This window comes from Artemia franciscana, chromosome 6 (assembly GCF_032884065.1).
Source record: "Artemia franciscana chromosome 6, ASM3288406v1, whole genome shotgun sequence".
Classification (NCBI taxonomy): Eukaryota; Metazoa; Arthropoda; class Branchiopoda; order Anostraca; family Artemiidae; genus Artemia; species Artemia franciscana.
Genome location: NC_088868.1, coordinates 4578462 through 4605576, shown reverse-complemented (window position 1 = coordinate 4605576; position 27115 = coordinate 4578462). Strand labels below are relative to the sequence as shown.

The following is a 27115-nucleotide window of genomic DNA, read 5'->3' as shown; positions in this document are numbered from 1 at the left end:
AAAAGTCAAACATTAGCGTGAAGAGAGAGCTACTGAGAAGTGGGCAACCTCTTTATATACGTAATAATTTCTGTTTTTTTAACTTTTGATGTTGTTCCTTACTTTCAGTTGGAAAAAAATTGCTTTTTTATATTTAATAACAACCACAAGCCAAAAACATACAATATCTTTGGTTTGTTATCACATAAAAATAAAAGTTAAGAAGCTGCTAAAAATACTAAAAATACTATAGTGTAAAGAGCGAGATATTGACGAGGGGGCGAATCCCTCATATACGTAATACTTTTTTGTTTGTTTTAAGTTTTAGTGTTGCTCCTTACTTTCAGTTGGAAAAATTTGTTTTTTTTTTTAATTTACTTTTTGACTGTTTTTTAAATAATGTTGGAAATCCAGCGCTATCTTCCCGAATAGAAAGTTCCTCCCAAGTAAACCTCTCCCCCGACCCCCCACCCACCAGACAAAAATTCACACAGAAAATGTCTCTATACATCCGAATAACCAATATTGTATGTAAACATTGGACTGTTTGGAAGTTCATAACTTGCAGCCCTTCCCCTGGGGACTGTGGAGGATTAAGTCGTCCTAAAAGACATAGTTATTAGATGTTGAACAAAACGAAGACTATCTAAAAATGTTAATCCAGTGACTTTTGGAAAAAAATGATCGTATAACTTGTAATTTCTGTTCAAACGAGCCCTCTCGAGACATTCTAGGACCGTTGGGTCGATATGACCAACACTGAAAAAAAAAAACAACATAAAACTTTAAAAACAACAACATACAAATTCTATAAAAATTTCAACCCCAATAATTAGGTCAGCAGTTAATTAGCAGCCAATCCCTAAAAAAATTCTTTAAATTCTCCCAACTTTGATATAACTATACTATATTATACTATCAACAGGAGCACTAATGCTTGGAAGAAGACCCCAAATTCCAAGGTGTTGGCACACAGCGCCAGCACATTGTAATTTAGCTTATGGTTTTCCTTTAATTTAGCTTTGATCAGCATTGGTCAACACACTCGACGATTTTTCCGGCATATTCACTTTCTCCACCCCCCTCCCTGCCAAACTCAAAATCAAAGCTGCGTCCCTGACTACGTATGTTATATTACCCTGGAAGTAAAATAAAAGATTAAGAAATTCGACCAACCCGTCTTTAAGTAACCAATGGCTTTTTGAAACAGCTCTGGATCTGCTTGCTTAGTGGAATCCAAGTACTGCAATAAGTACACAATCGGCGTAAAAATTATCATGTTTTGCTCACCACAACCGGTTGGAAGCCTTACCAGACTGGATAATCCCTGTTAAAAAAAAAAAAAAATGAGTGAGTAAATGCTTTGCTTCGAAATGACCATTCACAAGTTCAAATGGCAGAGTTTGTATTTTTACTAAATATTAATTACCTTAAATTAGTAAATTAGTAAATTAAATAAAATTAAATTAAGATTAAATTAAAATTAAATTAAATAAAATTAGTAAATTAAATTAGTAAAATATTATTTTACTAAATATTAATTGCTGAATATAAATATTAATTAAATATTAATTACCCATGGGCAACCTAGTAAAGAAATAACCGTATAGTAGTAAAAATTCAATGACTTTTTCAAAAAACTCATGCGAGTAAGAATCGCTATCTGAAGCTGATTTAGGATTGGTATCAAGTGACAGCACTAAAACCAGATACAACTTTTGACAAAGAGCGCTTTTTGGGTAGCACAGCCAATATTGAATAAGTGATTCTTTCTTTACTAAAGTCTGGTTGGATTTAATTTATTAGTTAACCAACAAGATTTTGCAGTTTTTTTTGTAATTCTTAGTTAACTTTGAGCGTTTTTTGTTTTTTTTTGTTTTGTTTTTTTTTTTTAACGAACGGATTTGTAGTTGACTAAAAAGTTTGATACGAAACTGCCTTTAAGAATTCTTCGATCTTATGTAAAAGGAAATTCTGGCAAAAAATTCGAACTCGACAACTCAAGCTTACCTCCATGGTAAAGGGCTTTCATGGTAAAAAGTAAACTCTTGTAAAATACGATGATTCATTTAGGTTTTCTTAGATTGAATGAAGCAGCTGTTTATTAAAATCGCTCACTCAGAGGCTATATTTTTAATGCTGAAGTTTACTTTTCTTCTTGTAAAGCGAAACAAGAGGTGTTAAACTTTCACAAGACGGATGATTGCTTGTTACTACAGCAACTACTACTGCTACTACTACTAAAAACTCACTGTAGCACCAATCCATCTGAGGCCAACACATCTACAAACGCTCCTCCTCCATCCCAATATATTTAATCTCTTTACACCCTACCAGAAAGTTCCAATTCCCTTTAAATCTTCCTTTACGACATCCTCTCACCCCAGACGAGGATGACCTGATTTCCGTTTAGCCCTATACAGTTGACCATAAAGTACAATCTTCCGTAATCTGTCATCTTCCATCCGCAGAACTTGCCCTAGCCATCTAAAGCTTTCTTTCGTTTTATCCTTAGAAAGCGGGATTGAACCACATTTTTCGTACAGCATACTTTTTGAAATACGGTCAGTCAGCCGAGTACCTAGAGCAATTCGTAGGCAATTTCTCTGGAAAACATCTAGCAAATCTTCATCAGCTTTTCGGAGCGCCCATGCTTCAGACGCATATTTGACCACTATCATCACTGTAGCTTCCAATATTCTAGTCTTGGTTTTCAGACTTATCTTCCTATTCTTCCAAACTTTTTTTTAACTGTAGACAAAACAACCTGAGCTTGGCTCAGTCTGAAGCCTTAAACAGTCTGAGCCTTAGCTATTCTACTTTAAACATCTTCACTGCTCCCATCGTCTTTACTAATAATACTACCAAGCTAAGTGAAGCTGCCCACCCGATCAATCTTTTTGTTACCCAACGTCACCTTTTCATCGTTACTTATTCCTAGCCTGAGCGACTTAGTCTTCTTACTATTAATTTTCGAATCTATTCTAGCACCCTGAACTCGCAAAACCTCTAAAAGTTCATTTATTTTACTCACACTTTCATCTAGGATACTTAAATCATTAGTATAATCTAAGTCCAGAAGAGTAACTGTTTCAGGCCACACTTTCTTGAACTTGACAGTCTGTTGCTAATTTCTCACTTTATAGCAACTTTCCGTTCTATTTGCAAAAGCCTGGTGAAAATTTTAGTTCGCTTTCTGGCAAATAAAACGCTAAAAGTGAAAAAAGTAGACTTGTTAGTTAACTAACTTTCGTTAGATCGAACGCAACTTAGGCTCTTACAAGAATATATATCGTCCTTCTTTATCGTTTTGACTGCTTTAGGCCTCACCTTCTTCAACCTGATGGTCTGTTCATAATTTCTTATATGGCTCACGTTATGTCGACTTAGAATTTTCTGCCAAAATTTCCGTTCTATTTGTAAAAGCCTGGTCAATAGCTACATAAAATATTGTTATACTGTACACTTTCAAGTCTAATATTCAAGCAAAATGATTTAAGCAGTATTGCCAGCAACATTACTCCTAGGTTCACAAACAAGCAAAATGCGTTCGTTGTCACAATTTAATTGCCAAATATTAGGATTTTGGTTGCTTCGTCAAGCAATATATCAAGATAGAAAAAATAGACCTATATAAGGCAACCGAGCCACTTTTCCAGCAATTTTTGAAACACAACAGCAACAACGAAAGACAAAATAACTATTGAATATGATCTAACAAAAAAGTCAATTATACTTGACTGAGAAGCCGATTAACTATTGACTGAAAATAATATACAAAATACAGTTTTGGTCCTGAAAGCATGGGTGTAAAAGATCATCTGTGAACCAATTCCGTGAACCAATTCAACCATGAACCAGATCTAGCAAATTTGAACGTTTCCCAGTAAATTTTGGACGACCTGATAATCTTGTGTGAACAAAATATCGTCTGTTACAGCGGTTTTATCTGCGAGGGAAATGAACAGAAAAGAGAAATTTACCTATTATTTACAATTATTTGCTAGTTTTGTATCGTCTTAAAAAATGAGAATATTGAAGATCCCCTATACTTTTAGACATATTTCACACAAGTCTCGATAACGATACAGATTTATTAAAAATTATACGTACATTTGTCCATAACTTTCTGTAATAGACACAAATGGGCTCCACAAGTAGTCCACCCTTACTACAGTCGTTACCCTTTACCTCATTACCTTATGCAGTCCTATCACACTTACTACAGTCCCTTTACCTAATTACCCTAAGCAGTCCCATTATCCTTACTACAGTCATTGAATGTTTCTTAGTCCCATTGCTTTTTTTCAGCATTTAACTAGAAAAGCAAGAATACTCTCTAAAAATTGGGAATTTGAGGTAGTATTAAAAAAGATAGGCCACTTTTTGCGGCTAGGCAACAGAGGCTTCAATATTATAAGTACATTTGTCCATAACTTTCTGAGATAGACACTAATGGGCTCTACATGAATTCAGGTCATTTCCCATCAGCCCCATCTCTGTTCAATTTAACATAAAGTATAGATGTCAGTACAAGGAGTATAATTGAGAGTGAGATAAGATAGCTTGTAAAATAGGTAACACATAATTTAGAACATAATAAAGCGCGAGATAAACTTTATGGAGCAACTACCTGTGATAAGTGAATAAAAACGAATTTATAAAAAACGAATTTAGTAATATAAAACGAATTCATAGATCAGGTGTAAAGGTAAAGAAGAAAAAGGTATAAGCAGAGGCATAAAGAGATTCAAAGAGAAGTAAAACAAAAGAGAAAAGTTCCTGCCAAGTGATAAAGAACAAAAAGTCTTATGTCAAAGAGGTATTTTGCGGTGTTGCACGATAAATAATAGAAGAATTTGCATGAAATTAGCGGAATAAGTTTTGTGCCGGAAAACGCTAGAATAGGATAAAGAAACTTGGTGTGAATAAATTCCAGAACATAGGGATATAGCTTATGAGATGGAACACATATGGAATATTGTAACTGATGAGATATTTTGATGTTTTCAGGGAAATATTGTATGAAATATTTTCACGGAAAGACAAAAGGTCGTGCACAGGTTCAGCTACCCGGAACACACTAGAGCCCAGCAAAGCAATAAGTCTCATGCTACATTGGGCTTCAAAGCAAATGGTTCCCTTAAACCGTGCAAATTAGTAAAAAATTGATTTAAAAAAAGAATTATTCATTAAAAATAATGGACAGTATTTTTGGAAATGTATTATTCGATGTTCAAAAGACACCAGCAGAAAGAAGCATTATATGTTCTGTTTCATACAAAACCTCAGCACATATCAATAGGATGGTAGCAGGAAGCGAACTGACGGCTCATTCTACCCCAAATTATAAATCCTTACATCCTTTTGATGGGGAAAACCTGATCTCAAGGTGATATATCAGTCCTTTGACAGCCTACTGGGCTACCATAGCCTCATATGGCATCATATATAAATTCAAAGATAATTATTTGAATCGACACGGTTGAATCGTCTAAATATAGATTTCTGGAGGATGTATAAAAAGCCCTGGCTATAACTCCTAAATTATATAAACAGCTCAAAAGAAATAGGTCCCAGAGATGCATATTAATAGATCGGCACACGTATAGTATCATGCTGACATCAGAGTCATTCGCAGATTTACAGTCTGTATGACTGATATGTCCAAAATGAAACCTGTACTACGTCTAGCTCCTTTCAAACCTAATTTTTGTTTTATCAGAGTACTATATCCCCTTTGTTGATTTATTTTGATCAGAAGACACATCTAATGATTTTGAGGTTACTTGTTACAAATATAAGGCTAATTGTACAATTTACAGGTTAAAAATCACAACAAATTAAGTAGCCAACATCTTTCACAAATAAATGGTATGTCACACCTTGCTGTAACTAGACTTGTACAGAAAATTTAACGGAAGATTGGAGGGCTCTGTTGAGTGTTGTTAGGCTCGTATCCCTTCTAACATATAAACAAATATGTTTACAAAATTTAGAGCATTTGAAATAAAAAATAATAATTAAAGCTGAGTTTTTACTTTTTTTATTTGAAAACCTTAGAAATACTGCTTGTAAGTATTCCAAATGAAAAAGTTTGAATTTTTCTCATTAGTTAAAAGAAATCTATCGTGTAAAAGTGTATACCTTTGCAGGGTTAGGCAACAAATAAGCCTACTCTCTCATTGTCAAATTTTGAAAATATATAGGAGTGTTTGTATTCTTGGGATTTAAACTCGACAAAATTACAGTTACTTATCCAGCGAACCGATGTACAAAGCCAGGTGTCCAAATCTTAGGAAAACCTTTGGAATTACTCAAAATGGACGTTGGAGCTTCACTTATTGAGGCCTATTGTCATTGCTAATATATTCATCATGTTTTTCTTTTTTTTTTGGTTGTTTCTTGTTTTTTTCTTCTAATTTTTTCTATTTTGTTAGTAGCACACCCTCGCAAGCGACGCTTTTGGTGTGCTGCCGATTGATTTTGTCTTTTTTTTTTTCATAATAAAGTGAAATTACTACTATAAGTATTATTCGAATATAAGCTCTCCTTTTGGAGTACCATATTGAAAGTGTAAGTTTGGTGATTCTCCCCTTCTTATTTACTATACAATCCCAGGGTTTCTGTTCTCTGCTATAAAAGTGAAGCAATTAGGTAAGTCGTTTCCACCACCTCCTGCTACTACTTGAGGTTCAGTCATGCTATCCAAGAGGATATAAGACGGGCCAAGAAAGTGGCAGGAAGCTCACAGGTCAATAATGGTTTGCTATACCAATCGTTATTGAAATTATTCCTTACAGAGGAGTATCCGTTCTACAGAAGAAGAGTGAAAGATTGTCAAATATTGTTTTTGTCGGCCTACCGTCTAGGACCAAACGAAAAGCGGGTCATCCCATAATGGGACGGGAGAATGTCGCAAAGAAAGATGTAAAAGAAATGAAAAACTTCTTGTTAGGGTAAAAAAAGGGAGGCTTTGAATAGATTGAGACGGAGGAGGAGCGACAGCAGCTGTGTTAGCCTCAAGCAGCTTGGCGCTGAAGTGAGTTGTAAGTAGTAGTAGTAGAGTAGTAGTCTGGAATTGCAGAGGGTCCTGAATTATTGTCGATCAATTTTGGGCCGCGGCAGAAATGTCAAAAAGCAAGAAGCGAGTCCTAGAGACTTGCATGTAGAGGGAAACGGTTGAAACCGGAATCCTTTCATTAGATTGCAAGAATAAAAATAAATAGAAAAGTGACGATGGGTAATAATATATTGAAAGATGCCAAATGCCTCAATAATTACTTACATCAATAGAGGGTCCCATAATATCTCCAACAACATTTATCCATGCTCTGGCAGAACCTTCAATGCTATTTTCAGGTAGTTCTAGATTCCAAATAGTCACATTATCATCCTCAAAAGCTGAAATAAATTATTTTACCTAATTTAGAAAAGGATGATGCATATATATTACCAGATAGTTACAAACTCATATAAGCGAAAAAAAATATGTCAAGGCGACAAATTTTTTAATGAAAATCACTAAAAAAAAATCCCGCTAATTTGACTAATTCAATGCGCAACAGCCTAACAAAGGTACAAAAATGGTGCAAATGCGCCCCATCTACCAGCACTGGTAACAACACAAAAAAAGCGACTGGAAAATAACCGTAGATATAGAATGATAAATTCGTTGGAAAATTTATTATATTCAAGGCCATTTAATCATGAAATTTCCTACCTTGTTTTAAATTATCTAAATTATAAACTTGGTTGCAAAATAACTGACTTACAAAAGACGATTAGAAGCACACAGCAAATTATTTTTTTTTTGCACACAAATTTGTGTGCAAAAAAAAATTTGTATTATTTGCACACAAAAAATTTGCACACAAAAAAATTGTAAAAATTTGCACACAAAAAAATTTGTGTGCAAGATTGTGTTTGCAGACAGCAAATTATGAGTGGTCAGTCTCAGTTTCATCTATTTTATGAATTTTTTATTTTTGTTCTTTTTTGCATTGAGAATGGCAGAAAGAAGGTTTCAACCTAATTATTTGTGTTATTTTGAGTTTTTATTAGCCAAAAATACTTCCTTTTTTTGCTCTTTGTTATTTTGTTGCGTCGCGTTCAACAAGGGCATTCTTAGAAATTATTCTTGACATCGTCCAGGTCAGGGTTTTTATGGATCTAAAAATAACATCATTAAAGTGAAAAAAAAGGGTCTAGTGATAAGAAAAAAAAATCGTCTTCCACTAATCCACTAATCCTTTGGCTTACCGATTTCGGCCAATTCAGCAGATCAAAATCGTTGAGTAATTGTTTTGCGTCTCATATTTTTAACTTATTTTTGCCCTTAAATAATATAAAGAGTATTATATATAGTACATATTATACACATATAGTATATTACATATATGTATAGTATAAACGAATAGTATAATATACATATACGTATAGTATAATTTATAGCATAATCTGTGTATGTATAGTATAATATATAGTATACTATATGTATAGTATAATATACATATAGTACATTACATATAATACAGAGTACATTACGTAATATATTACATATACTAAACTAGAACATATTCTACCAAAATCTTATAGAGGAAGCTTACAGAGGAAACAAAAACACAATGCACACAAATAAACACAAAGACACAATGCACACTAGAACCTATTTGGTAAAAGACTCTTTTTTAGCCAGATATAAATAAAAAAGAGGTATAAATATAAACAAAATAATATTTATATTTTGGCTTACATACCAAGCTGCTCCTAGGGTTGAAATTACTAATTATCATATATTATCAATATATTTAATTACATTGATAAAACACACAAATTAATGTAATTTTCCGGGGATCGGTGAAGCCAATCAAAATTGTATATTGTGTTAATTGTGTTAAAAGAGATGCTAAAATTTAAAAGAAAAAGAAATATGAAATTGCCTAGAAAGCCTTAAGTCTAAGACTCTAGAAAGTCTAAAGCAGCTTAAAAAAAAAAAAAAAAAAAGTTGATATCCATCCTATTGAACAGTGAAAAACATAAGAATGAATAAAGCAGTGAAAAAAGACTTCTACACCTGACTAAAGAAAGAAAAGAAACGGTAGAATAACTACATTCCAGATATTCTTAATTGTAGATTTTGACCTTTTTTTTCAGTATCTTAATGGACAGTTTAAAGTTTGTTCTGGATTTTTTTTTTCTGTGAATGCAGATATTTGATATTTGATGATATTCCTGAACCCATTTTTCAGACTGGTAAAGGTTGCCCCGTGTTGTGTCCTTTCTTCAGAGTTGCAATCAATCTTTATTCGATACGCTCTTCCTAACACTTTCTTCCAAATTTATTAGTAATAACCTATATAACGAAAGTCATACTAACTTTTTGGACAGAGCATTCCGGCAAATGTTTTCTCAACTGGAAGACCTTCTGGGATAACCAAAAGAGGTTTGACAACAGTGTCTCTAAAAAGAAACAGAATTCAAAATATATAAGCTATTTGGCAATATTACTTATATTTGAAATATTTCAATCTATTCCTTTCCAGTTTCACATCTTCCTAATATAGTGTAAAATGACAAGCGGAATTGGATAATGCTTGTTATTAAGGATAGCTCTAGATATAGCGTTTAAAATGAGAAAAACGATCGATGAATTATTATTCTAGAATTATTCAAAATACCACAATCAAGATCAAATTGAAATTGTGATTGACAGAGCTTGTTCCTTCTGGGCAATAATCATCAGTAAGTGTTCTCAACAAATTTTTATTTCTTACTACAAAATCCTCCCATTACTAAATTACCTTTCCTACAGTCATTACCCTTTACCCCATTACCTTAAGTAGTCCCATTACCCTTACTACAGATATTACCTTTTACCCCATTACCCTAAGTAGTCCCATTACCCTTTACTCCGTTACCCTAAGTATTCCAATTACCCTTCCTACAGTCATTACCCTTTTACCCCACTACCCTATGTAGTCCCATTACCTTTTACCCCATTACCTTAAGTAGTCCCATTACCCTTACTACAGTTATTACCCTTTACCCCATTAACCTAAGTAGTCCCATCACCCTTACTACAGTCATTACCTTTACCCCATTACCCTATATAGTCCAATTACCTTTACTACAGTTATTACCCTTTACCCCATTACCCTAAGTAGCTCCACTGCCCTTAATACAGTCATTACTCTTTACCCTGTGTAGTCCCATTACGCTTAATACAATCATTATCCTTTACCCCATTACCCTAAGTAGTCCTATTACCCTTCACCCATTACCCTAAGCAGTCCTATTACCCTTATTACAGTCATTACCCTTTACCCCATTACTGTAAGTGGTACCATTACCCTTTACCCTATTACCATAAGTAGTCCACCCTTACTACAGTCATTACCCTTTACCCCATTACTGTAAGTAGTCCCATTACCCTTACTACAGTTATTACCCTTTACCACATTACCTTATGTAGTCCCATTACACTTACTACAGTCATTACCCTTTACCTAATTACCCTAAGTAGTCCCATAATCCTTACTACAGTCATTGTATGTTTCTTATTCCAATTACTTTTTTTCATTATTTAACTAAAAAGGCAAGAATACTCTCTACCAATTAGGAATTTGGGCTAGTATAAAAAAGGATAGGCCACTTTTTGCGGCTAGGTCACACAAGCTAAAAGATTGTCAAATACTACACTTTTTAGCCACTCATCTAGGGTCAAATGAAAAGCATATTAACCCAAAATAGGGTGGGACGAAGTAAACAGGGAAGACTGAAATTACATCAAAATTCCATAGGAGGGGGCAAAGAGTGAAGCTTTAAATAGATAAGGATAGAGAAGGAGCGTACGCAGCTGTGTTGGCCCCAGACGACTTGGTGCTGCGGTGAGTTTCTAGCAATAGGCAGCACTAGCTGTGTGCTTTGTCAGACGGAAACTATAAGTATATATCTTTTTAGTTTTTTTTTTTTTATATTGACAGGCTCATAATTATTCCTAGCCTTAGGGGCCTGAATACTTATCTTGAAATACAACAGAAATTATAATGTAGGCTAAAGGGAATATTTCTCTGAAACTTGTTATAGAAGTTAGGATTACGTTTACATGATGGAAAAAATCACTAAGGTAAATAAGATTGAAAATTATATCCTAATTAAAGTGCTCAAGAGGCTTGCAGATTTACTTTTTCAAAAATGGCTCCTTTCTAAATAGTTTCAATTACTTTGACAAAAAGACTACTTTTCAATTGTTCAACTGCATGAATATTGCAAATATTACTTAGAATGCACAGTACGTTAGCTCCTTTTTGTTTACAGAAAATAGGTCCGTTTTCAGTTGTTTTCATTTAAAAACAGGTGAAAGGCTCAATAAGAGGGTGTTTTTTTTCAGTTGTACAGTTCAGTATAAAGTTCAGTTGTACAGTTTTCTTTCAGTTTTCATTTTTCAGTTTAGCTGGATTGAGAACAATTTGATTAATGGACCTAGGTAAAATAACAACTACAAATTGTGATCATCGACCTTTGGTTTTTGGCTTACAAAAGACAAACTTAAGGCCTATTCTGATAAGCAGCACAATATAACGATATGACATAATTAAGAAGCGATATGGCTTCAATATATATTTATTTCCCAGGCCACTTCGTATGGCAGGACTTGTCGTAGAAACTTTGGAGTGGACTCATTTCATTGGAAACTGAAAGTTTTAGTGCTCTTTCTTAAAAGTCAAAAGTCGCTGGACGGCTTCCAGACCCCTCCAACGCACTTTTAAGCTAACCCCCCCCCCAAAAAAAAGTCATCAAAATTTTCAGATACTAATTTTATTCAAAAAAGTATTAATAGCAGGATCTTCGGGGATGACATGACCCTCCATGTCAAATTGCAGATTGTTCCCACTTAAGATTTATTATTGGGAGGCGGACGTTTGATCCTAGTCTACAAAAATGCTGAGTATTTTAAGATAAAAATTAGGGAATGATGTGGGAGATTTTGAACTAAATCAAAAACGCTAAACGATGTTGGTTGTCGAAAGAGCGTATCAGCAATATCTCATGAACGGCAGAGAGCATTAAAGTAGAACTTTTATGATATGGTGAGAGGGATGTAAACCAAAGGTTAAGGATATGAAGTTGAAACTGTCAGGGAATGTTAAAGGGGATGTTGAGCTAATTCGAAAGACACTATATGTATCTATATGTAGTTTTATGACAAATAAAACAAATAAAAATTAGGTATTCTTAATTAAAACTGGAAGTAAAAATTGGGTATTTTGGGCAAATTGTATACATAGATATAAATTTTTATTTAAAATTAATAATTTGGGTTCCTTTATTTAATGATAGTTGCTTATAGTCATTTTAAACTTGAGTTGTTGTTGGACTTTATTTATCCTAGTCTTTGTTTTAAAATAGTTATTTACTTTTCTTTGAGAAACTTCAAAAAGGAAAACTTTTTTTTGTGTCAAGTTCATTCCACTGCTTACTTAGAGTGTCATTTAAATTCATTCCTTACTTTTTAGTTTCATTAAAAAATGATAACTTTGCTTATGTAAAGATGAATAGGCAAAAAGGGTCATAAGAATTCCACACCTTCAGAAGTTCCTATACAGATTATAGTGAATAGCTTTCAACTCGTCATTACAAGCATTAGATATTTGACGTATTACGTCATTAAATGTGTTTGACATCATAAGACTATGTTATAATCATAAAAATTCCACAATGATGAACAATTCCAAAATGATGATAACTCTACTTATCTAAAGATGAATAGGCGAAAAGGGTCATAACACTTCTACACCTTAAGAAGTTCCTATACAGATTATAGAGAAGAACTTTCAACTCGTCATTACAAGCATTAGATATTTGACATATTACGTCATTAAACGTGTTTGACATCATAAGACTATGTTATAATCATAACAATTCCAAAATGACTATAACTTTACTTATCTAAAGATTAATAGGCGAAAAGGGTCATAACACTTCTACACCTTAAGAAGTTCCTATACAGATTATAGAGAAGAACTTTCAACTCGTCATTACAAGCATTAGATATTTGACATATTACGTCATTAAACGTTTTTGACATAATAAGACTAAGTTATGTATCAGAAAAAACTGTATTAGAAGATCATCAGAAACCACGGCTTCATCTTCTGCTTTAGTCTCCGTATTAGCAAATATCAAAGGAAGCCTTCATTTCCTTCCAAACAAATAGGCCTTCTAAACATGTAACTGAGTATTAAAATAGCAAAAATATACAAATAAAATATTTTTTACCTCAAGGACCTATTTTAGATCTATTAATAGGGGAAAATCGTGATTCTGAAAGAATTTTTTGGATTAATTCAAAATTATCAAGCTTTTAATGAGTTGTCACATTTTCGTCTGCGTTTCCACGCAGACGAAAATACAAAATAATCACCAATTGATTAATTCGATATCACTTTTAATTTGGAAAAATTCAAAGAACTACAATTCATAAGGAGAGCTAACCCTATTAAGTCTTTTAGTTCCAAATCTTTGTATTTTTGTTAATTGTTTACCCATTATTTCCTTTTGTTTTTAATTTGGTAACTAATAATACTAAAAACAATATAACTGTAAATGAAGACTTTTTTTCGTTGAAACTTTAATTCGTTATTATCCCTCAATTTCCCATTACTTCATGAAGATTAATAGGAAATCTAGGAGAGTGATCAAATTTGTGTTATTTGTGTTTTCAAAGATAAACGAAGACACTAATTAAGACAGGCCTCTAAGATTACTATAATTAATCTTTGTTCTTTTTCACCCTATCAGACGGCTCAGACGGTGTTCATAAAGTTCGTAAAGTCGTTCGCAAAGTTCGTAAAGTTAATTTGCTAGCCTTCCGTAAACCTTTACGTGAGCAAGCATTAAAATTAAACTTTAGTTAACTTTTTTCGTGAAGTTCATAAAATTGACCAATAAAGAAAGAGTTCAGAGCAAAAATTTTAAACAGATTTGGAATTTGGGATCAGGAAACTGAAGATATGCTGATTTGAAGTGTAGTAGACATCAGTGGTCTGGAATTTAGTTTCAAGATTTTGCACTAAATATTTAGGGTGCTTTGATCCTGAAAACAGAATATGTAACAAGCCCTTAAGCCTCATTAAACTATACTCACACCCAAAGCTCCTTATTTCTTCAAGACTTTTTCTCCGAAATATGAAATACTTCAGAAATTTGAATAGTTTGCTGCTCAAAACGCACGTGAAGTACAAGGCTCATATGAGCGGTGAAAACTTTACGGAAACACATTTTGCCAACGACTTTACGAACGCCGTCTGAGCCGTCCATATGATTTTACTCTTTGACTTACCGTGTAGATGGAATCGTTTCAGGGCCACAATCAGCATCAAACAGCTCGTCAAGGAAGCCATCAACAGTTATGTTGACACTGCCTAGAATTTTCGGCTCAATTTTGAATATGAATGTTGATTTGGACTGGCCTGAAACACATCTCGATGGCACTTCATTGCCTGACAGAACATTGTACTCATCACTTTCTCTTATTTTTAATGCTATCTGCAAAAAAGTGATTTTATTATATTTTTTTAATTTACTGTCAATAAGTTTCTCAAAGTAAACCTGCATATGAGAGGGAATTAAATTACTCTTTGGCTTTTATTTAATATAATGAACCGCCCTTCCTGCAAAAAACTGAGAACTAGAAAGCTAAAATATACCTATTTTGTATTTAAACCCCCCTCTTCCTGAAAAACTGAAAAATAGTATGCCGAAATCCATGCTTTGACCTAGCCCCTAGGATGATACAGTCTTTGAAAACAATCTTAAAAATCATAGTTTACAGCTATGAATAACCTAAGACGGACCCTGGAGGCAATCTTTAAAAAAATATAAAAGAACGAAGTTCTCAGCTATAAATGACCGAAGACTGACCCTGAGGGCAACCTTAGCAAAAAATCTGAAAACATCAGAGTTTTCAGCTATAATAATAATACTTTTAACCCACTAAAATACAAGACAAGTGGAGTAAATAAAGGATAATGAAAGAAAAATAACACAACTATACTAGAGATAAAATATATACAGCACAACCATAACTCAACCGACGAGAGAACCTTTAAAAGATAACACAACTATAAAACGAAAACAGGTGAAAACCAACAAATAAACAAACGAACTAAAGGGTGGAAGGGGCTCAGAGAAAAAACATAATCCTTTTCCAATTTGGAGCCTAACTTCCCCAAAGAAGTAATAGAGTCAGAGGAACCGAAATACCGAACTATTTTCTTGTTCCTATAAGACCGGTGTAAATAAAGCAGAAAATTAAAATAGCGGAAATATAATATACACAATTCAGCCAGATTCTTTTTTTTCAGGATAGGTGAAATAACAGACAGAAAAAGCGTAGAATGGTGACAAAAGCTGCTATATAGCAATGCAAGCGCATTACGACAAGAGTGACCACGGTTAGCCACTATTTTACCATAATCCACTTTAAGTTTTTCTTTAACATCCCTTACAATATTGGTCCTAAAAGTTAATAGATTCGGACAAATACGAGTGCTTTATCACCACAATTCAGAGACACAACGGACAGAGAAGTTAGAACACAGAAGACAAAATACCATAGACTTTCCATTAAAGACTAGGTACTCACACTTATCAATATTCAATGACAAACCAACACTTTGGAAATGTTTTGAAATAGATGACACGGACTTTGAGAGACTAAATCTAGAACAGCTTAAAAGAACTATATCATCCGCACATGCAATATAAAAGAAATTTACCAAATCACAAAAAAAGAGAGGGTATAATTTTGAATAGCACACTTTGGATACAAATACTGAAAAGATAGGGTGAAAGAACACCACCTTAACGCACTATCGACCGTATTGGAAGATTCCCGTAAAAATTAGAGTGAAACTTTAACCGAACATAGGAATTACTATACCAAAACTGAAGAACCCGAACGACAGAAACTTTGACTCCAGAACTGACAAGGATAAACATAACTTGAGCATGAGAAACACTGTCAAAAGCATTAGATATGTCCAGGGCACAAAAATGGACCTCAGAGCAACGGGCTTGAGCCTTTAAAAGGGTAGAAGTTAAAAACCGGTGGGCACACTAGAAACCAATACACTGCCTGAATCCAATCTCATTTTGACTGTTATCCATAACTTCTGTTACAAAAGGTAACAAAAAAAAACTTAAAAACTTTAAAAACATTTCAGGCCACAGTTATGGGTCTATAGGAATCACAACTTAAAGGATCCTTTCCACGTTTTAGCACCGAGGTTACTGTACCGCTTAGAAATGAGTCAGGCACCAGAGAGGATGCCAAGCACATTTGAAAAAGCAGCTGTAGGTGGAACACTAAATCTCATGACTCTCCATTTGAAGGTGTGATACAGCAATACCATCTTGATCAACAGATTTCGATTTGAGTTGTTTGATACTTTTAAGCACTTGTTCACAGGAGACAGGAATTATATGCTTCTGCTTGAGCTTCAAGGGAAATAAATCACTAAGGAGACACAAGAAACGAGAGTGCATAGCATAGTTAATGACAATGAAAGTACTAAAATAGTACTTAATCCCTGAAGCCAAAGGACTAACAACAATAGAAGCAGAGGATTCCAGCTTAGAGGAATTGATCACTTGTCCCCACTGAGAAGCAGTTTTGGGAAATTCAGAGCCATTATACCGTACACTACGCAGATACCACTGGTATTCTTTTTTGGTCGTCTTTATAATATAAAAAACACGGCCTACATTTGGGCGACGCAGGCGATCCAGATGCGAAGCCAGAACTTCACTCTATTTTTAATGCCTTTTAATTTTGGGACATCTTTCCAAATGGAACTACGAGTCTTTAAATGAACTCGAACACGAGGGATGGCGGCAGCTTTTGCTTGTTTCAATCAGGCAACGATTTGAACGTAATATGAGTTTAACAGGGAACGAGCATTTGGTAAATAAAGACTAGTGTACGGCAAGATGAACGGGATCTAAATATTTAAGAGGAGGGCAGCAAGGATAGAAATGTATAACGGAAGGTCAATTCTCCTCCATTCACTTTTATAACACCACTGCTTATCAAGCTTGCTGCCAGTTACGGGCAACCGGGATTGTGAAAAAGAAATGGTGACACTTATGGATATTGGGAGATGGTCGTAATCACGCTCATCTTCGTACTCATGCACATCTGAGGAAGACACTGTGGCAGAGCATACACAACGGTCAATGTTATGCAGAGTTCCACTGTTATGAATGTACGTTTGCCTAGCATCTTTTGGGACAATACGGAAACCAGCAGGTAAATACTCTAAAATAAGTTCAGCGCGGCTTGACTTATTGCATAAATCACATTTGAAGTCACCCATTAGAACCCAATAGTATCCATGAATTGAATCAATGACTGATCAATATCTTTGATCAGACTGCTGATGGAGGAGCACACAGTTCCAAATTTCGTCAGAGAAGACAGTGAATTCTGGTTATGAGGAAGGTAAACATTCACCAATACAAGATTACTAATTCTAATAGCCAAAAAATTATCAGCCGAGTAGCACAATATAGGAGTGAGGAGCCAGGATCGTCTTACAGATCACTATTCCAAGCCAATTGTTGAGAAAAGTCACTAAATTAAATATGAAATATAGGTCAGGATTATAAGTCAATTATAATCCCAAGCCATTATTGCAAAATTTCAAATTAATTCACTTCAAGAAAGAGCTCGCATAATTAATAATGTTCGTAAAGTATCCGATTTTAGTGTTTTTCACTTGGGACTCCGAAAAAAAAACTGAACTCTGAAAAATTATAAATTACCTAAAACGGACCCTGGGGGAGACCTTTGAAAAAACCCTTAAAGGATCACAGTTTTTATCTATGAATAACATAAGACATCCCTGGGAGCAAATTTAAGAAAAAAAACTGAAAGAACACAGTTTTAAGCTATGAATTACCGAAGACGGACCCTGTGGGCCGTCTGACCCGAGCCAGGATAAAGAGGGATGGTTGGGCTGTGGCCTTGCGTCCCATTCCTGTAAAAAAAAAACCTAAGCAACGAAACATTCATTGAGAATAGCCTCAGATCTGATTGTATTTCGATGACAAACACATGCCACCAAAGACGATTTTTGACAGCAAAAAATTCCTTCAAATTTGGGTTCTGGAACGTTCGTATAATGTCCCAATTTTTAAAGACACAGCAAGTTCTGAAAGAAATGAGCCGGTACGATCTTGACATCCTCGCCCTGTCCGAAGTACTATGGCTAGGTTCAGGCCTCAAAAACCTACCAAGTGGACACAGCATCACATTCAGGGGACCAGAGTCAATGAGAGAACACATATTTGCCCTTATGATAAAAACTAATCTATCCCTTTTAAAGTGTCAGCCAGTTCCATCCACAATTCTTACCGCTAAATTTCGAAGTCAGCATGCAAAACTGTCTGTGGTGGTCTGTTACGCACCCGAAAACGAAGCAAGAATGGAACAATGTAAAGGAAGAATTTTACAGAACCCTGCAGTCAGTTGCCAGTGATGCACATAGCCTGTTTTGTCGGTGATTTCAATGCATAAATTGTCGACGACCGCAAATATTACCATGGCCTTGGTAATCGGAACGAAAACGGTGAGCTTCTAATCGATTTTGCGCCTCGAATGACCTAGTTGTTGGTGGGAGTTTGTTACAACACCGCGATAGATTGATACTTTAGATGGACAGATACTTTATTTAATGTATTTAAAAATACAAAAAATATTAACCACCAACAGAGAATAGAGCTGGTAAGGTTGGGTGTGTAAATAATAGGGCATACACAAGACAAGATCTTTCATTGATCAAGTTACATAATAAATAATTTTCTAAAATGGACGACGGGGAGCAGGGCTCGATGTGTCGGCTATAAAACAGAGGTAAGAAAATGCCAAAATAACAAAAAGAAAGAAAAGAAAAAAAACATACAAGGTAGGAAATAACAGAGGAGCCACCCTAGCATGATAACGCCACAACCAAAATTCATACTAAAATCTATTATTTATCAATCCCAACATCCAGATAAAGAACTATTTTTGAAATATATTTTTTCAAAGAAAATTGGCTTTTGAAACTTCGGGATATTTCTAGTAAATTAAGTTTAGTTACAATATGAGGAAATTTGGTATCTGATTGAGAATCTATGTCTTTCTGAATGGATTGAGGGAAGGTGATACTTCTTGATGCGGACGTGGTGGGCAGGAGAAATGGGAGTCTCAATTATACCTAAATCATGGAAATAATTTGTTGAGGATTAGATATCATAATACCACATTGCTGTATGCCCGTCCTTCAGTTGTTTGAGATCAAGTATATTGAGAAAAATATATAAATTTTGGGTTTCTGATACATTTCCAGCCTTAAAGGGCGATGAAAAAAAGTACCCAGAATTCTAATTACCTTATTTTGAATTATCTGAAGAGGTTGTAGATGGACCGTAAATGTGTTGAGATAAATTACATGGCAATAATTAAGATATGATTCAATTAGAAAATGGTGTAAAATTTTAAGGATGGAGAAAGGAAACACCTGTTTCAATCTGTGAAGACAACACAAGTAATGGGCAAGTTTCAATCTCAAATAATCAGAATGCTTACGGTAAGATAAAAGCTCACCGAGGATAATCCCAAGGTAACGAAATGAATATACTCTTTTTATCCTACTTTGATTTACAATTAGCTTAACTATGGTAATTTACCGCCCACTGTGACCACCTAAAAATCATGAATTTAGTTTAGAAAAGTTCGGAGCTAGGTCGTTACAAGCAAACTATTTATTCAAACATTTCATTGCTGTCACCATTTTCTCAACCAACAAAGATGAGGTTTTAGCTTTTACTGCCACCACCGTATCATCTGCAAAGTTACTGCTAAGCTATTACCTTGGGGTAAATAACTCGGAAGGTCATTTATATACATCAAAATAGTAATGGCCCCAATACTGATCCCTGGGGGACTTTAATATCGTCAATAACAATATGGCTTGACAGGTGCCCATTTGTTTCTGCCTGAATTTTTCGACCATGCAGGTAAGATTTTATTAGATCCCAGCCTTTACCTCTAATACCTTAATACCCGAGTTATTAATCTTCTCCATCAAAATTTCATGGTTTAGCATATCAAATGCCTTTCTTATATCATAAAAAAGAGCAGACACATGATTACCATCGTTTAGTGAATCAGTAATCTCTAAAATTAGCGCAGCAATAGCTTGTTCAGTGGAATGACCCGACCTGAATCAAAACTGATTTTTAGTAAATAAATTCCTCTTATCAAAATAAGAAGTAATTCTTTTTTGAATATTTTTTTCTAGAGCCTTAGATATTGGGTAAAAAATAGCTATTGGGCGATAGTTGCCTATATCTATCATATGACCTTTCTTACGAATCGGAATAACTCGTGCAGATTTCCATTCTTCTGGAAAGATCCCCGATGATATAGATGTTTTTCCACATATATTCCTGTTTGCTGCGAGTGCTGTAACAAGACACCCGAAAGCCAAACCCAATGCTTTCAAATTCTATATGGCGTCAAACAAGGCTGTGTACTATCGCCACTTCTTTTCGTGATAATCATCGATTTCATTCTCCGCAATTCCTAGACCGATGGAATCAAACTTTCTGCCGAAGTGGAAGTTGGTGACCTAGACTTTGTAGATGATATTACAATGCTACAGTCGTGCAAGCAGCGTCTGCACGTGCTTCTAAACAGGGTCAGCGAAAAAGCTAGCCAACTTGGCCTAAGAATAAATTCGAGCAAAACCAAAAAAATGGTTACTACAGGTTCCCGACTTCAAATCAGATGTGGAAATGAGGAAATTGAATAGGTCATGGAACTGTGAATAGGTCATGGTACCTTGGAAGCACAGTGGAGAATACACGATCAAAATCCAAAGAAATAATGACCAAAATGGGTCAGGCAAACTCCGCCTTCAATAGGCTCAAGCGCAAATAAAAGCCGAAAAATTACTCGAACCGACTTAAGTTACGCCTGTTCAACAGTAACGTCATCCAGGTCCTCCTTTACGCAGCCGAAGCCTAGAGTTTGAACCAACAACACGAGAAGAGAATCCTTACATTCAAGAAAAACTGTCTTTGAAGAATTTTAAATATTCACTGGCCAGACAGAATCACAAATAAAAAAGTCCGCAAACTTGCTAACCAGTCTTTGGTGACTGACATCATTGGAGCTCGGAGGTGGAGATAGTTGGGCTATGTTCTCCGATTGCAGGACTCTCAGATCCCAAAATCCACTTTATATTGGCACCCAAACGTAAGTCGAAGACGGGGAAGACCTTGGAACACTTTGCGACGAACATATCAGCCTTATCTGCGCAGCGTGCACGCTTCTCTTCAGCCCGATTGGGAAGAAATATACGCAGCTGCCCAATTCAGAAAAGATTGACGAAGTCTTGTGGATGTCCTGGATGCGTCTGGCAGCACAAGCAGATCTAAGGTAAGGAGCCTGGGAGCAACCTTAGAAAAAATCACATTTTTTCAGATGTGAATAACCTGAGACGTCTCTGTGGGGAATCTTTTTTTTTTTTTTACAGTCGTGGTACCCTAGAATATTCCCAAATCAGTTGAGCTACGTAAAAAACATTTAAGTAACACTAAAAGTAAAACTGAATTATTGACAAATCATTCTTCATAATTCTCCCTAACGGACTGAATGACGTGGTTAGACTTTATTTTACTACAAAAATATAGCTACAATTGGAATTAAAAACTTGAGTCGCATAATTAGAATGATCAGTCAAAATTCAAAAGGTCATAAAAATCCAATTCAAAGTATAAATATATAAAAAAAGAAAAAAAAATTGCTCTCGAGAAACTCCTAAATAGTATAAGAATGCGAATTCTCTGAAGTTTCAGATAAAGTACTGAATTCCAAAAATGGATAAATACGAAGAGAAAATATTTCAAACGCTAGTATGGTTAAGACTAGGCAGGAATGGGGGGAGGGGTAATTTTGCACTGGAAGGCAAGAGCCTTGATTACTTACAATTATTTTTCTTAAACTTCACGTCTTATTTAAATGCGATTGGTCTTTAATGTTTTGATAAAGACCTGATAAAAAACCTGCCTCTTAACATTAGCAAATTTTTCAATCAAGTTTAAATTTCAGTTCAATGTTCAGACGATTATTAATCCAAATGATCTGCCTTTGGAGCTAAAAGCTCAAAGAACCATTAAATTAGAGTTTAAAATATTAATAAAAGCTTTTTTTTTATCAAATAATCATTTATATTCATAATAGTTTTTTCAAATACTAGAATCTAAAAAGAATTAATAAATCAAAAGGATTAGAGGCAATGAAAACCATTTAGTATTTTAATAGACATTACCTTACTTAAATTAAAAAAATTAAAAGAACTAAAAGATAGAAACAATAACTTACTGGCAACGAAAACTGTGCATAATTAAACGCAGAAACTTTCAGTGTAAGAATTTCACCTCTTTTGACGGAATATGGTAGATTAAGTTCGACAAAGAAGAGTTGGAACACTTCCAAATCTGCTTTTGCAGACATACCAAACCCTGTATCTCGAGATACACATAGAGTTCGACCAGTCCAGGTTGTGATTGTATGTGGAGTTTCGACATACTGCACATGGTTGCCATTATCACTATAATTACAATAAGGATTAAATTGTTCTAAGAAAAATAAGAATAAAAAAAAAACATGCATAAGACACAAAAAGTTATCAGCGAATTATGAAAGAGGTTATTTCATGACAAAACTTCTACTACAGTCATTTAAACTTAAATTGTGGGCTTAATGACCACAATTTTGGTTGTTTTTTTGTTTTGTTTTTTGTGTTGTTTTTTTTTTGGTTTGATGGATTCATAATGGGAGATACCGAATGGTTTTTATTTGATTTTTTTTCGTTTCTTGTTTTGGTTTTTGGCGGTTAATTCTCGTCACTTTTCATAAGTTGATTTAAATTTAGGCCTACCGGGATTATTTTTTACCTAAACAAGCTTTAACGACGCTTCTTGACTACGAAGGTCCCTGCGTCGGCCCTGCAGTGCATTGCTGCAGCATGATTCGATCTCTGGCTCCCGTATTACCAAGCTCTTAATATCGAATTATAGTCATTTCCATCTGAAATGTACACTAAACTGCGTATACACTTAAATTTACAATTCTGAATACAACTTTAAAATAAAAGTATCTTCGTAGTATCTAATTTAGTGGTTTGCACCAAAAATGTGCAAATGTATTTTGAGGTATGAATAAAACATTTAATGGATTGCTTTTCTTGTGGTTTCAAACTATAATTGTTCGAAACTTAAATTGTTTTGTTCTAAACTTGAATTCTGCATTTAATGTTCTTAAAATTCTTAACATGAATTTAAGCAACAATTTTATAGATTTTTTTTCTTATAGTATTTTAGAGCTGCAATTGATCGGAACCTCAATTGTATATTTACTGTCCTTTGAGTTCTTATGCAAGCTCATTCAAAAATTGTATGCTTATTGTACCTTGAATTCACAAAACAACTTTTGACAGAATTTTTTTTTTAATAATTTCGAACGACATTTGTTCCAGATTTGGCTTGTAGTCTGAATTTCCTCTGAATTTAAAAACAAACAAATTTGTGCTTTAAAGCACAGCTTTTCATTAATTTTTATCTAGTCGTAATCACGACATATATACATAATATATATATATATATATATATATATATATATATATATATATATATATATATATATATATATATATATATATATATATATAAGTAGTAAGTAGGTAAGACGACACTGGTCCCTTAAGGTCCAAACCGGTGCTGATCTCCGTTTCATGGCTCTTCAGCCAGGAAGTGCAAGAGGAGGGTTGGAGTCCAACCATCCTGTACTTGCGCACACCTTTCTTCTAACCTTCCCCAGATTTCACCAGGTGCCCATTTAGAGCAGGGTCGACTCAGGCTGAGCTTGCAGAGTCACGCCACTGACCCCCGTCCCAGACCAAATAACTGGCTACGTCCGGGATCGATCCCGTACTCCATGGACAAAAAAATTTCGAATCAGCACGCCAATCAATTCGCCGAGACGGCTTATATAAATATATATATATATATATATATATATATATATATATATATATATATATATATATATATATATATATATATATATATATATATATATCTATATATATATATAAAAATAAGTTGTCTGTGTGTGGATCTGTGGATCTGTGGATCAGGTGACGTCACACTAAATTATTTCACACTAATACAAAAGAAGAAAAAAACTAAAAAAGGTAAAAACTACAAAAAAAAACTAAAAAGAAAAAAAAACTAAAAAAGCTAAAAAACTAAAAAAAAACTAAAAAAAGGTAAAAATCAATAACTAAAAAAAAAACTGAAAAAAAATAAAAAAAAGGCAAAAACTACAAAAAAAATAAAAACTAATAAAAAAACTAAAAAAGCTAAAAAACTAAAAAAAAACTAAAAACTAAAAAAGAAAAAAACTAAAAAAAAGGAAAAAACTGAAAAATAAAAGAGAAAAAGAAAACTAAAAAAATATGAATAAATATATATAAAAATAAGTTGTTTGTGGGTTATGTCTGTCTGTCTGTCTGTCGAGTGACGTCGTGTTTGTCCGCATATGACTTCTGAATTATTTCACACTAATACAAAAGAAGAAAAAAAACTAAAAAAGGTAAAAACTACAAAAAAAAAATAAAAAGAAAAAAAAACTAAAAAACCTAAAAAACTAAAAAAAACTAAAAAAAGGTAAAAAACTAAAAACTAAAAAAAAAACTGAAAAAACTAAAAAAAGGCAAAAACTAAAAAAAAAAACTAAAAACTAATAAAAAAACTAAAAAAGCTAAAAAACTAAAAAAACTAAAAAAAAGGTAAAAAACAAAAAAAACTAAAAACTAAAAAAGAAAAAACTAAAAAAAAAGGAAAAAAAAACTGAAAAATAAGAGAAAAAGAAAACTAAAAAAATATTAATAAATATAAAAAATATAAATATAAATATAATATAAATTAGCAATCAACAAAGCACCGAGACACAAATGACGACCGGGACACAGGGAGTATAAATGACGACCAGGACATAAGTAAAAAAAAAAACTAAAAAAACTAAAAAAATGGTAAAAACTACAAAAAAACTAAAAACTAATAAAAAAACTAAAAAATCTAAAAATCTAAATAAACTAAAAAAGAAAAAAAAGAAAAAAGGAAAAAAATAAAGGAGAAAAACAAAACTAAAAAACGAATGTATATACAGACCGGGACACCGGGATACAAATGACGACCGGGACACAGGGAATATAAATGACGACCGGGACACAGGGACACAACTACAATGGGGACGCCGGGGGGCACAGGGGGATATAAATGACGACCGGGACACCGGGACACAAGGAATATAAATGACGCCCAGGACACTCAAAGAGAAATCACAGACTGGAACACCGGGACACAAATGACGACCGGGACACAGGGAATATAAATGACGACCGGGACACAGGGACATAACTACAAAGGGGACGCCGGGGTGCACAGGGGGATATATAAATGACGATGGCGACTCAGGGAATGGTCGATTAGCAATCACCATCAACAAAGCTCAAGGGCAATCATTAGAATCATGAGGTATAGATCTGAATACGGATTGTTTTCCCATGGACCATTATATGTTGCATGTTCAAGAGTCGGTATACCTGAAAATCTATTTATATGCACAGACAATGGGACAGCAAAGAATGTTGTATATTCGCAAGTTTTACGTAGTTAAAAACATATATATATATATATATATATATACTACTACTACTAATAACTCACTGCAGCACCAAGCCGCCTGAGGCCAACACAGCTACGCACGCTCCTCCTCCAACCTAATCTATTTAAAGCCTCCCTCTTTACACCCTCCCAGGAAGTTCCCATTTCCTTTAAATCCTTATTTATGACATCCTCCCAACCCAGACAAGGACGACCTGCTTTCCGTGTAGCCCCAGACGGTTGGCCAAAAAGGACAATCTTCGGTAATCTGTCATCCTTCATCCGTAGAACGTGGCCTAGCCATCTCAACCTTTCTTTCATTATAGCCCCAGAAAGCGGGATTGAACCACACTTTTCGTACAACCTACTGTTTGAAATACGGTCAGTCAGCCGGGTACCCAGAACAATCCGTAGGCAATTTCTCTGGAAAACATCTAGTAAATTTTCATCTGCTTTTCGGAGTGTCCATGCTTCAGAGCCATATTTGACCACTGTCATCACTGTAGCTTCCAATATTCTAATCTTGGTTTGTAGGCTTATCTTTCTATTCTTCCAAACTTTTTTTAACTGTGAAAAAACACCCTGAGCTTTAGCTATTCTACTTTTAACATCTTCACTGCTCCCACCATCTTTACTAATAATACTACCAAGGTAACTGAAGCTCCCAACCTGATCAATCTTTTCGTTACCTAAGGTCACCTGTTCATCTTCACTTATTCCTAACCTTAGTGACTTAGTCTTCTTAACATTAATTTTCAAGCCTATTTTAGCACCCTGAACTCGTAAAACCTCTAAAAATTCATTCATTTTGCTCACACTTTCATCTAATATGCTTAAATCATCAGCATAATCTAAGTCCAGGAGCGTTCTTCCTCCCCATTTGATTCCATGGTCTCCAATTGCCTTTCCTGTGCTCCTTAAGACGAAGTCCATCAAAATGATCCATATAAAGGGGGATAGAACACAACCCTGCTTAACTCCTGATTTAATACAAAACCAGTTGCTAACCTCATTTCCTACCTTAACCGCAGCAGTATTATTCTCATACATAGCGCAAATCACTTTAATGTATTTTTCTGGTATACCATATAACGATAAGACCTTTGTTAACGCTGTTCTATCAACAGAATCAAAAGCTTGCTCATAATCGATAAAACTAAGGACCAAAGGTGTTTGACAACGAAGGGACTTCTCAATTATTAACCTAAGAGTGAAAACATGGTCGACACATCCTCTACCTTTTCTAAAACCGCATTGTTCTTCCCTTAAAACTTTGTCTACAGCATGTCTCAGTCTAAAAAGTATCATATTACTCAGTAATTTGCTACCTACAGAGACCAGACTAATGCCT

At 34.4% G+C, this 27115-nt stretch overlaps 1 protein-coding gene across 4 annotated transcripts in view; it reads right to left on the bottom strand.

Annotated features, from left to right (window-relative positions):
* The window catches only part of LOC136027927 (alpha-2-macroglobulin-like protein 1), a 177933-nt gene that overhangs the window by 32510 nt on the left and 118308 nt on the right, over positions 1–27115 (bottom strand). For all 4 annotated transcript variants that reach the window (XM_065705378.1, XM_065705379.1, XM_065705380.1 and 1 more), the window contains exons 16-20: positions 22418–22646; positions 14324–14529; positions 9359–9441; positions 7268–7383; positions 1156–1306 (exon numbers count right to left, since the gene is read on the bottom strand). In XM_065705378.1, coding sequence (XP_065561450.1) covers positions 1156–1306; positions 7268–7383; positions 9359–9441; positions 14324–14529; positions 22418–22646 — 785 coding nt within the window. The remainder of the gene's footprint in view (positions 1–1155; positions 1307–7267; positions 7384–9358; positions 9442–14323; positions 14530–22417; positions 22647–27115) is intronic.